Source organism: Cervus elaphus, chromosome 2, assembly GCF_910594005.1.
Source record: "Cervus elaphus chromosome 2, mCerEla1.1, whole genome shotgun sequence".
Lineage (NCBI taxonomy): Eukaryota > Metazoa > Chordata > Mammalia > Artiodactyla > Cervidae > Cervus > Cervus elaphus.
In genome coordinates, this window is record NC_057816.1 from 47,855,914 (window position 1) to 47,868,476 (window position 12,563).

A 12,563-nucleotide genomic window follows, 5' to 3' on the forward strand; every position below is an offset into this window, starting at 1 on the left:
GAGTTGTGTTTGAGATTTCAAAAATGTCATCTTCCCTCACCTACACCTCCTTATCCTTTAGCCCTTTCTCAGTGAAAAGTACCCGGATGTAAGTCTTGACAGTTTCCTTGTCTATACCTCTCCAACACCCAACAGGTTACCAGTTCTTTTCAGTTCTAGTTGATCGACTCTGTTTCCACTCCCACTACCATTTCTAGTTGATTCACTTGTTTCCATTCCCACTACTACCCTTTTAATTCAGGCTGTCATTTCTTTCTTGAAAGACTGCTGCAAACCTCCATGTCTCCCTGTTTCTAGCCTAGCATTACTTTCATTCACTTTTCCATTGTGTACTCAGAGTAATTTGCCTCTGTTGCCCTGTGTTTAAAACTCTTTGGTAGTTTCCCCTTGACTGGAGGGTAAGTCTGAACTAAGTCTTAAGTCCCTAGCCATCCATCAGGGCCTTCATGATCTTGCTCCCTCCCTTCAGGGTTGAGTTTGGTGCCACTTTGTGGCATAAACTTTGCCTGGACTGTCATGTGTCCTTCTCATGTGCTCTTTGGGAGCTTTCGTCATAGCCTTTATCACACTTCTTTGGGCAATAATTTAATCACATAATTAAAGGCAAATAGTGTTAAAAGATTACAGCATGAAACAGCATTTCTTCTTGCCCCTATACACCCCTCACCCCTTAATCCTACTTGGCAGACACAGTCACTTTTAAAGCCTCCTTGGTACTTCTTCTTGTATTTGCTTCTATAGTTGGCAATGGATTTTAGTAAAAACTAAGCCAAATAGTAAACACCACTAAAATAATTTGAGATCACATCATTTTCTCTATTTGTGGGAACACCTTTTAGTTGGAAATTGAATGATACATTCTTTTTTTTTTTTAATTGAAGGATAATTGCTTTACAGAATTTTGTTGTTTTCTGTCAAACCTCAACCTGAGTCAGCCATAGGCACACATATATCCCCTCCCCCTTGAACTTCCCCCGCAACCTTCCCCCACATCCCACGCCTCCAGGTTGACACAAAGCCCCTGTTTGAGTTTCTTAGCCATACAGCAAATTCCCATTGGCCATCCACCCCACATATGATAATGTAAGTTCCCATATTTCTCTTTGCGTACATCTCACCCTCTCCTCCCTTCTCCCCATGTCCATAAGTCTGTTCTCTATGTCTGTTTCTCCATTGCTGCCCTATAAGTAAATTCTTCAGTACCGTTTTTCTAGATTCCATATATATGCGTTAGAATACGATATTTATCTTTCTCTTTCTGACTTACTTCACTCTGTATAATAGGTTCTAGGTTCATCCATCTCATTAGAACTGACCCGAAGGCATTCCTTTTTATGGCTGAGTAATATTCCATTGTGTATGTGTACCACAACTTCTTTATCCATTCATCTGTCAACAGACATCTAGGTTGCTTCCATGTTCTAGCTATTGTAAATAGTGCTGCAATGAAAAATGGGATACATGTGTCTTTTTCAATTTTGGTTTCCTCAGGGTATATGCCTAGGAGTGGGATTGCTGGGTCACTGGTGGTTTTATTCCTGGTTTTTTTAAGGAATCCATACTGTCTTCCATAATGGCTGTATCAATTTAATCCCCACCAACAGTGCAAGAGCGTTCCCTTTTCTCCACACCCTCTCCAGCATTTATTGTTTGTATACTTTTTGACAATGGCCATTGACTGGTGTGAGGTGATATTTTGTTGTCATTTTGATTTGCATTTCTCTAATAATGAGCGATGTTGAGCATCTTTTCATGTGTGTGTTAGCCATCTGTATGTCTGTTTTGGAGAAATTTCTGTTTAGGTCTTTTTCCCACTTTTTGATTGGGTAATTTGTTTTTCTGGTAGTGAGTTGTATGAGCTACTTGTATATTTTGGAAATTAATCCTTTGTCAGTTGTTTCATTTGCTGTTATTTTCTCCTATTCTCAGGGTTGTCTTTTCACCTTGCCTATAGTTTCCTTTGCTGTGCAAAAGCTTTAAGTTTAATCAAGTCCCACTTGTTTAATTCTGTTTTTATTTCCATTACTTTAGGAGATGGGTGGGTCATAGAGGATCTTGCTTTGATTTATGTCATCGCGTGTTCTGCCTGTGTTTTCCTGTAAGAGTTTTACAGTTTCTGGTCTTACATTTAAGTCTTTAATCCATTTTGAGTTTATCTTTGTGTATGGTGTTAGGAAGTGTTCTAATTTCATTCTTTTATATGTAGCTGTCCAGTTTTCCCAGCACCATTTATTGAAAAGGCTGTCTTTGCCCCATTGTATATTCTTGCCTACTTTGTCAAATATAAGGTACCCATAGGTTCATGGGTTTATTTCTGGGCTTTCTATCTTGTTCTTTTGGCCTGTTTCTGTTTTTGGGCTGGTACCATACTGTCTTGATGACTGTAACTTTGTAGTGTAACTTGAAGTCAGGAAGGTTGATTCTTCCAGCTCCATTCTTCTTTCTCAAGACTGCTTTGGCTCTTCAGGGTCTTTTGTTTCCATATGAATTGTGAAATTTTCTGTTGTAGTTCCATGGAAAATGCCATTGGTAATTTGACAGGGAGTGCATTGAATCTGTAGATTGTGTTTGGTAGTATAATCATTTTCAGAACATTGATTCTTCCTACCCAGGAACATGGAATATCTCTCCGTTTATGTCATCTTTGAAGTCTTTCATTAGTGTCTTACACTTTTCTGTGTACAGTTCTTTTGTCTCCTTGTGTAAGTTTATTCCTAGATATTTAATTCTTTTTGTTGCAGTGGTGAATGGGATTGATTCCATAGTTTCTCTTTCTGATTTTTCATTGTTAGTATATAGAAATGCAAGTGATTTCTGTGTATTGATTTTGTATCCTACAACTTTGCTAAATTCACTGATTAGCTCTAGTAATTTTCTGATAATATCTTGAGGGTTTTCTATGTACAGTATCAAGTCATATGCAGACTGAGAACTTGACTACTTCTTTTCTGATCTGGATTCATTTTATTTCTTTTTCTTCTCTGATTGCTGTAGCTAGGACTTCCAGAAGTATGTTGAATAATAGTGGGGAAAGTGGGCACCCTTTTCTTGTTCCTGATCTTAGGGGGAATGCTTTCAGTTTTTCACCATTGAGATGAATGATACGTTCTTGACAAGGCTATTATTGCCTCCAAAAGGGGTGAAAATTGGTTTTGAGCGAGATGAAAAAGTCTTACTTTTTAGGTATCAAAGCACAAATATACATAGAATGATATATGGTATAATTATTTACTTAATCTTTTTATTTCTGGTTAATGTATTTCTACTTTTATTTGTAGATAATGCATGCATTTGGAAAAATAGTTTCATTTTAATATTTGTCACCTTTTGTAGTTTCACACTTTGTGAATACTATCCCTTGTCTTTGAAAACAGAGCTTCTGAAACTATTTGAAGGACCAGGGTGTTCTCCAATCCTTTCAGACCAGTATTTTGTTAAGTTACAGACCATGCAGTTGAATGTCAAAGCAATGTTATACTGGTATTAAAGTTTCCAAATGCTTACTCTCCCCCCACCTGAAAAAACGATATACAGGATATATATAGTTATTAAATTTCATAGAGTTGGGAAGCCATTAGGGAAAAAGTCTTTAAAAGGCTCCTTAGGTGGGTGATGATAAAGTTGAGAAAATTTGAGCTAAATTTCTTCTCTGTAGTTTATTTCTTTTGGCTTTACCTTCTAGGATCATTTTCTCAGCTTTTTCTTCTAACATTTCTTAGAAATTTTTATTTTCACTCTCAAAGTATGGTTTCTAAAAGCTTGTCCTCTTTTCTGATTGTTTCTTTTCATAGCATCTTGCTCTTGTTTCATGGATGCAAGATACTACCTACACTGAATATTTATAGGTTTTTGTTAGTTTAGGTTCCTGTATTTTCTGTCTAGGTCCTTCCTTGTTTTTTTTCTCCTGTGTGAAATTTTAGAATTTTTAAAATCTAAAATGTTGCATATTTCAGTGGAACACTGAACGGCTAATTGGAAATTCTATAGATGGGGACCTTATTTACTTCTGGATTTCATTGGAAAAGGTGGTTTTTCATTGAGGACTGTCAACTTAGTACCTGTGGTTCTTTTCCCTGAGCAATTTACAGTTCCGTTTCTTCAAAGAAAGATCCTCCAGCTTGGATACAAGCCTGGCTGTTGGTGCTATGGAGGCCGACCTGAGGGACCTGAGTAGAGGATGTAGACATTCTTTCAATACCCCTGATTTCCTTATGCCGTTCTTTTCCTTCCCTCCACCCTTGCCCCATTCTGTGCCTGATGCCCCTGATTTCAGAGTGGAGCTGCGGCCACACGGCCAAGAGGACAGACTGGAAATCCATTGGGGTCTCCCCACATAGGCTTGAATCCTGTCAGCTGTGGCGCTTTTCCCCTTAGAAGGTGACCCTTGAACATTTTTCCAGTTTGAGAGTCTGTGATAAATTTGATCACAGCATGTAGGATTCCATTTCTCCAGAGAATAAACCTTCCGTGTTCTCTGGGGGATGATGTTGAGAGACAGGAATCTCAAGTGATGGGAGGGCTCTTTTCCAAGTACATGTTTTGAAACCTTCTACCTGTTTTCAGTTCCCTAATATACACCTTCATTTTGTAATACATCTTGCCTGTTAATTCTCAAGTTTTTCTGGAGTTGCCCTCAGTAAATTAGCTTCTACTTCTGAGTGTCTCCCATTCCTTTGTTTCATAAGTGTTTATTTCAATCATAAGTATTTATTTTACTTACAGAAATAAGTACTTTGAAAATCACCCTCAGGTAGACACCATCCAGCTCAGGAATTGGAATGTTAGAGAATTCCATAAACTCTTCCTTTGTACCCTTGATATTAACTCTTATTCCTCCTCTCCCCAGGGTAAACACCTGGATTGGTACCTTATATCACAGATTAGCTGTGACTGTTTTTGAATTTTACATTATGAATATGTATTATACCTTACAATATTAATGGTAAGTTCTTCAGGCATATTAAAAACTTAGTAAAATTGAAGTAAAACAGTGTAAAGGCTGTGTGAAAGTTAAGCAGTTACTTTTTCTTGATACATTGATCAAACCTTTAAGAGTTTAGATTTTTACCCTTTTTAGTTTCAAGTAGAAAGATAAGTGGAAATCCAGTACGTCAATTTTTTTTCCTCCCAGGTAAACCTGATCTTTATCAAGACAGAGACCCCCTGAGGGTCTCAATAAGCCGAGAACAAAGTTTTCTTGGGAGCCCTCTGGACCATGATCCATTTGGTCATCTTCACCCAGTTGCCCAGGAGAACATCTGTGGTGATGACTCTGATAAAGCAGGTGAGAGAGAAAGGAATCGAAAGTGGAATTGCTGTGCACCAAGAGTATGTGGGCAGAAGATAATTATTGTAGTGTTGCTTGTAATGAAAAATGGTAAATAACTTTGGTAAAACTGCAGTTTTGTGAAACTGTTAAATGAGAGGAGAAAAGTCTGTTCGTGCATTTGAAAACTGTCTGAAATAGGAATCAACATGTTGGTACAGGTTAACCCTTGTGGGAGATTGGGTTTCACTTTCTATTTTCTGTGTTTACATACTGTAAAATTTTTTCCCATAAGAAGCCGATATTCCATATGCAAAAAGTTGAATGAGGAAAGTGAAGTTTATTTAGAGAATAAGTAATTTCACATCTGTGGCATTCTAAATGAGCTGTTTTATGTTTAGTTTTAAATGTTGGAAAGTATTAAAGAACAAGTTACAAAAAAAAATTTTTAAATGACTAAAATCTGCCACGCAAAGACAACTGATGTTAGTTTTCTTGCTTTTGAATTTATGCATGTTTATAACAGGCTGGGTTTCATGTATAATATTGACTCTACAAAGCATAGTTCCAGTACTGCTTCATTACTTCTAAAGTATCTTTTTAAAAGTTATCTTTTGCTAACCAGATTTCTTCTTATTTTAGCTATCACTTACACTTGGATAACTATTGCCCTAGTTGTACATAGTGTTTAATAGAATGAGAGAAGAGTGAGACCTATTTTCTACACGGGAGTTTATAGAGGAATTGACTTCAGCATCTCCTTTTTAAATTGGAGATTGAAATAACTACAGATACAATTTCCAATGAATTATAGTTTTTGAAATTTCAAAGTAAAACTATTACCATTTTTTTTTAGATTTAGCCAGTGAATACTTAAGGACTTCCCTGATAACTCAATTGGTAAAGAATCCACCTGCAATGCAGGAGACCCAGGTTTGATTCCTGGGTCGGGAAGATCCGCTGGAGAAGGGAAGGCTACCCACTCCGGTATTCTTTGCTTCCTTGTTGGCTCAGCTGGTAAAGAATCTGCCTGCAATGTGGGAGACCTGGGTTCAGTCCCTGGGTTGGGAAGATCCCCTGGAGAAAGGCTACCCACTGCAGTATTCTGGCCTGGAGAATTCCATGGACTGTATAGTCCATTAGATCGCAGAGTCGGACATGACTGAGTGACTTTCACTCACTCAGTGAATACTTGCATTCCTTTTTATTCTACCTGTCAATGTCCTCTAGCCAAAGACTACTAGAGATCACACCTCTACACAAGAAAGCTGTGTGCTTTGACTTGCTACAGTGAGAGAGCATGCACACCAAGGGGAACCAAAAGTGAGTTAGTGAGAGGGTATCAGAAAGGACTTACTGTAAGACTTGGGCTTTTATTAGGTGATTTTGGGGAGGGTTCAAGGAAATAGGGCTTTGCTTATTCGTATTGGATATTACCAGGAAGCAAGTGTGATTCTATTATTGGATACCTACAAAATTCTTATCTAGGAGGTAGGAGTAATGGAGTTAGGCTAAGTAAAGCTGTAATTGGTTAAGCAGCAGTCACTCATGTCAGCCAGGATAAGGAGATGGTTTTTTTTGTGGTTTGACAGTATTCATGGTTTTGTCTATGTTCAGACATGAGAACTGATGGTCTTATTTTTGTTTTGACCCATCATAGTCACAGAGTGGCCTTCTCCAGTATTTGTTCCCAGGAGAACTCCAAGGCATAGCCAGTAGTGCCAGGTTTGCTCCTGGCTGTCAGAGGCTGCTTGTCTCTTTCTCACAATCATCCTGGAGTGGTTTTGTTTCTACCTTGGAAGGGAGGGTGTTAGTGTTGTTAGCGTCGTCTTTTCCCTCTCTACCGCTTGATTCAGGTCATCACCTCACCTTGGTTTCTCAGCTTTTTAGGTGGTACTCCCTAGCTTTGCACTCTGTACCCTTTGCTTTTGTAGGAAAGCAGGAAATGGTGCTTTGCTTCTCAGGAAAGCAGAAAATGTTGCCTTCCAGTAGCAGTATGGGAAGATTACTCTCTTTAAGGCATTGCTTTAATGAAGTAACCCCTTTTTAGGAACCTCCCACTGTATCCCTATTATCAGTGTGCTGTTTTCAAACCAGTGATACTTCTCTTCCAGTTACTTTCAGGGACCTTATCCATTGAATTCTTCAACATCTTAAGTAACTCGACCTTGCTTCTCTCTCTCATTTTTATTTTTCAATTCTTAAGTTCTGTTCAGTTCAGTCGCTCAGTCGTGTCCGACTCTTTGCGACCCCATGAATCGCAGCACACCAGGCCTCTCTGTCCATCACCAGCTCCTGGAGTTTACTCCTACTCATGTCCATTGAGTCGGTGATGCCATCCAGCCATCTCATCCTCTGTCGTCCCCTTCTCCTCCTGCCCCCAATCCCTCCCAGCATCAGGGTCTTTTCCAATGAGTCAACTCTTCACATGAGGTGGCCAAAGTATTGGAGTTTCAGCTTCAGTGTCAGTCCTTCCAGTGGACACCCAGGACTGATCTCCTCTAGGATGGACTGGTTGGATCTCCTTGCAGTCCAGGGGACTCTCAAGAGTCTTCTCCAATACCACAGTTCAGAAGCATCAATTTTTCGGTGCTCAGCTTTCTTCACAGTCCAACTGTCACATCCAACATGACCACTGGAAAAACCATAGCCTTGACTAGACGGACCTTTGTTGGCAAAGTAATGTCTCTGCTTTTTAATGTGCTATCTAGGTTGGTCATAACTTTGCTTCCAAGGAGTAAGCATCTTTTAATTTCATGGCTGCAGTCACCATCTGCAGTGATTTTGGAGCCCAGAAAAATAAAGTCTGACACTATTTCCACTGTTTCCCCATCTATTTGCCATGAAGTGATGGGACCAGATGCCATGATCTTAGTTTTCTGAATGTTGACCTTTAAGCCAACTTTTTCACTTTCCTCTTTCACTTTCATCAAGAGACTTTTTAAAGTTCCTCTTCACTCTCTGCCATAAGGGTGGTGTCATCTGCATATCTGAGGTTATTATTTCTCCCAGCAATCTTGATTCCAGCTTGTGCTTCTTCCAGCCCAGGGTTTCTCATGATATACTCTGCATATAAGTTAAATAAGCAGGGTGACAATATACAGCCTTGACGTACTTCTTTTCCTATTTGGAAGCAGTCTGTTGTTCCATGTCCAATTCTAACTTGCTTCCTGACCTGCATATAGATTTCTCAAGAGGCAGGTCAGGTGGTCTGGTATTCCCATCTCTTTCATAATTTTCCAGTTTATTGTGATCGATATAGTCAAAGGCTTTGGCATAGTCAATAAAGCAGAAGTAGATGTTTTTCTGGAACTCTCTTGCTTTTTCGATGATCCATCAGATGTTGGCAATTTGATCTCTGGTTCCTCTGCCTTTTCTATCCAGCTTGAACATCTGGAAGTTCATGGTTCATGTACTGTTGAAGTCTGGCTTGGAGAATTTTGAGCATCACTTTACTAGTATGTGAGATGAGTGCAATTGTGCGGTAGTTTGAGCATTCTTTGGGATTTCCTTTCTTTGGGATTCAGTACCCAAATGCTACCCTGGACCAACCCCCGCTCTGGGGGAATCTTTGGTTTGTTATAGATAATAACAGTTATAGAATTGTGATTCTGAAATGAAAAATCCCTAATTTCTCATCTCAAAACTGGCTTTTGAGATGAGCTGCTTAAAAAAAAACTATTAAGTTTCTTACTTTCTTCACTTAAAATCTTAGTGGATATAGAAGCAGCCAAGTAACAGTTTAATGGTTGAATTATGTCACAATATTTTTAATTCAACTAGGAGTCAAAAAATGTATTTAAAAACAAATTATATTTAAATATATTTTCTGTAGTTTTACTTAATTATCCATAATATAGATATCATTTTATGAATATCTATCTACACACATATATAGATTCATACGTGCCTGGGATATGTGACCTCTTAGAAAACATTTCTTACATAAACACTTAAGAAACATTTAATTAGCATGATCTCTTAATATCATGGTGATAATGAGACGAAAATTTTTTTTTATATTTGGTGGAACAGTTTTAATTTTATTCTGTTTCAGAGCCACAGATGACATATGCTTTGGCCAGCTTTCTCACAAATACTGGCAATTGAGAGTAAGAAAAAAACTAACTCAGAATACCCAAATTACTAATAGTGAGATAGTATAATTTCTATGTGTTTTTAGTATGTCAAATGTAATTAGGAATGATAATTCATAGTAAAAGCAGTACATGCTCCTGTGATTTTAGACAACACTGCAAGTTATAAAGAAGTCAGATTTCTCCTTGTCCTTTCACTGGTTGCACTTTCTTTATTATGTACATTTTTCTCAACTTTGAGGCCACACTGTACTTATGATTGAATATTCTTGCTTCTTCACTTAAAATGATGATAGAAGCATTTCGAATCACACTGGCTCTTTTCTAAAGGGTTTTTATTCATAGAATAATAATGACAACTACAGTTTTCCATGGAAAAGTATAATGTGCTAACTATAAATATTAATGAATAATAACGTGAATTGTTTTTTCTTCTCAGTCAAAAAGAGAGAATTGTAGGAAGGCAGGAAATTATGCCCTCTGGCTAAGAATTTGATTTGTCATAATCTAGTCCTTCTTCCTCACTCCTTTTAGTCAAAGCCAAGGAGGCTGTGGTTGAGAATCATGCAGTATTAAGCTACGCTGTGGAGAGAGAAGGCCATATGTACCTGAATCCAAATGTGAAGTCAGATGTTAAGGTTAGTAATGTCTTGATGTGCCCTGTATCATTAGAGCTGCTTGGCTTCATCTGTGTTCTCTGAGATCTGCTCTTACTAAAGTGGATCAGTGATGAAAGTAGCCAAATCTGAGCATCAGACGACCACCCGGTGTACCTGATGCATGATCTCTGTAGTTCTGAGAAGCAAAATAATTTAAAATAAGGGGTGTGTGTGTGTGTGTGTGTGTTTGGGTGTGTGTGTGTAAAGGTGACTGGATAATTAAGGGGCTTATTGGTGGGTAAGTGAGGGTTGTGGGTGTACATGTATGAAAGGCTGATCAGTTCTGAGCAATGATGAAAAGTTTTTACTGCAGAACTTTATATAACTATGAAGGTTTCTACACTTGATCTGAGCTCAGAATTAATAACTGCTACTGTTGGCAGTTTGGGTTTTTTTCTAGCTATTTCTTCCTACACAGTGGCCTAATGTTCTCCTTAATTTTTAGGCTGAAACACAAGAAGTTTATCATGAGCCATTATCTTCAATAACTGTTTCTACTGGGAGCTTTTTAAGTTACGAAAACATAGATTTGAGCCTTACAGAGCCAGGTACGAGTATCAAAACATTTATAAACAAATTGAAAGTGAAGCACCAGTTGAGTTGCAGTACAGTGATGAGAGCTAACATTGTTTTTCAGAATGTGCTGAGAGGGATTGTTCTTTAAGTCTCAAAAGTAAACTAATCATGCCTTTAGAATATTGGACAATATGATATTCTAAACATGTTTGGAAGTCACAGTTCATGCTCTATCAGTCTCCAGTAGCACATTGAGCAGGGTCTGCTAATATCAGTGAGAACTACCAAGCACGTTTCTTGGTTGTACTGATTGCTTATCAATGTATGTTGCTATGTCTGTCTGCTAAAATCTGTCTCAAAGGAAGTACCCAGCCATTAAGTATTTTCATTAAACCCCATTTTCAGAGTCAGTCCCAGAGCATGTGGACCATAGGGAACAAGAACTTCCTGCCAGTAAAGAAGAGGAAACAAATGTTTTAAGTTCTAGGGTTCCTTCAACACAAGATATTTATCAAAGACAGGACTCTCGGGATGTCCATAAACCTCTTTTAAGTGCAGTGGAAACACTGATATCTGGTCAGACACACATTCAGCAGATGAGAGACAAGTACATTACTGAAGCAAATTTGATGACTGAAAAAACAGACTTTCGGGGTAAGTTTTATTTAAAAGTAAGACTTTCTTAATAGTCTGTAAACTAAGTGTTCTTCGTTTTTTAACCTATCATCCTTTTTAGTTGGAAGTAGTGATTGTTTGAGCTGTGTGTTTGATGGCTTGCTGTAGCAATTATAACATGGAAAACACTGAGGACAGCACTTAGTGAGAAAGGAGCTCTGAAATCAGACTGAAGACCATGTAGAAGAGATGAGTAGGTCTTCCTGTACCTTTGCAAAGTTACCTATAGCAGCGGAGGCAGTACTGCCTGTATTGAGCACGTAAACTTAAGTCATACAGACCCTATGACTGTTTCCTGAGACCACAGGCAGCTTACTCTTCATCCTCTGTAGAAGAGGTGTTGGAGAATAAAGTGAAATAAAACACAGGAAGTACAGTGTCTGGCCCATGGTAGCACTTAGTACAGTGAGCTTTTCTTAAGTAATTGATCCCCAAGTGATCTGAGAGTAACAAAGCTTATTGTAGCAAAGCAGTGACCCTAATGGCATCTTATTCCTAATTAACCCCATAAAGACTTTGAGGCTAGTAGAAATGGAAACTTAAATGTGTCAAAGGGTTTGGAAACCCCTTTTGCATCAGAAATAATGATAGGGCTTAATTTGAAAGCATCTGCTGGTAATGACAGGAATGGAAGTAATTTTGTTGAGTTGCAGTTACCTTAAAATAACCTTTATGAATATGTTCTTAGTACTACTTTTCTAGGCTTCACTTTTAAGATAAATGTCTTTTTTTTTTTTTCCTTAAATTCCAACAGTTGACTTTGACTTTCCAGAATTGGAGCACAGTTTTCCAAATTTGCATCATCAGCTATTTAAACCCTTAGAACCACATCCAGATTTTGATTTGTTTTCAAGTTTCTCTGGGATTTCTCAAGACAGCAAAGACTTTAACCAGGTAAAGTAGATGCTTCTTTGCAGTGAATTTCAAAAAACCATCTGTTTTTTCTTCTGTTGGAACAGAAGAATGATTCTTAGCCTTGGCTGTGAACTGAAATCATCTGGTGAGCTTTTAGGTACCAATGCCCAGACTGTGGTGGTGGTGGTTTGGTTGCTAAGTCATGTCCAACTGTTGCGACCCCATGGACTATAGCCTGACAGGCCCAGACTGTACCTCTGACCAATTAAATCAGAAAATCTAGGAATGGTCAGATAAAATGGTTATAATGTGGAACCAAGATTGAAAATAGGTGCATTAGAATTTGGTCCCAACAGCTTTATTTCTAGCTATGGGTCACTCCATAAAAACTTGAGAACATTTTTATCCTTAGTTTTCTGGGTTTAGGGGCAAGGGTTACTTTGATGGAATTTAGTCTTAAATAGTCAGGTAAATAGAATGTTGCAAAATTTTGAG

General features: G+C 38.2%; 1 protein-coding gene and 2 non-coding genes across 11 annotated transcripts in view; all 3 read left to right on the forward strand.

The window, feature by feature from the left end:
• CEP295 (centrosomal protein 295) overlaps positions 1-12,563 on the forward strand; it is a 55,503-nt gene that overhangs the window by 35,660 nt on the left and 7,280 nt on the right. For 7 of the 9 annotated variants that reach the window (XR_006335710.1, XM_043876858.1, XM_043876918.1 and 4 more), the window contains 5 exons: positions 5,132-5,284; positions 9,898-10,001; positions 10,468-10,570; positions 10,944-11,192; positions 11,968-12,107. Coding sequence is in view for 8 of the 9 variants with exons in the window: in XM_043876858.1 (XP_043732793.1) it covers positions 5,132-5,284; positions 9,898-10,001; positions 10,468-10,570; positions 10,944-11,192; positions 11,968-12,107 (749 nt within the window). In the remaining variant the exon portion in view is untranslated. The remainder of the gene's footprint in view (positions 1-5,131; positions 5,285-9,897; positions 10,002-10,467; positions 10,571-10,943; positions 11,193-11,967; positions 12,108-12,563) is intronic. The other 2 variants (XM_043876887.1, XM_043876904.1) reach the window with 1 other exon arrangement.
• Positions 10,085-10,164, forward strand: LOC122677480. The gene has a single exon (XR_006335803.1). It is a non-coding gene; the product is annotated as a small nucleolar RNA U2-19 (small nucleolar RNA).
• On the forward strand, positions 10,308-10,379 carry LOC122677477. The gene has a single exon (XR_006335802.1). It is a non-coding gene; the product is annotated as a small nucleolar RNA U2-30 (small nucleolar RNA).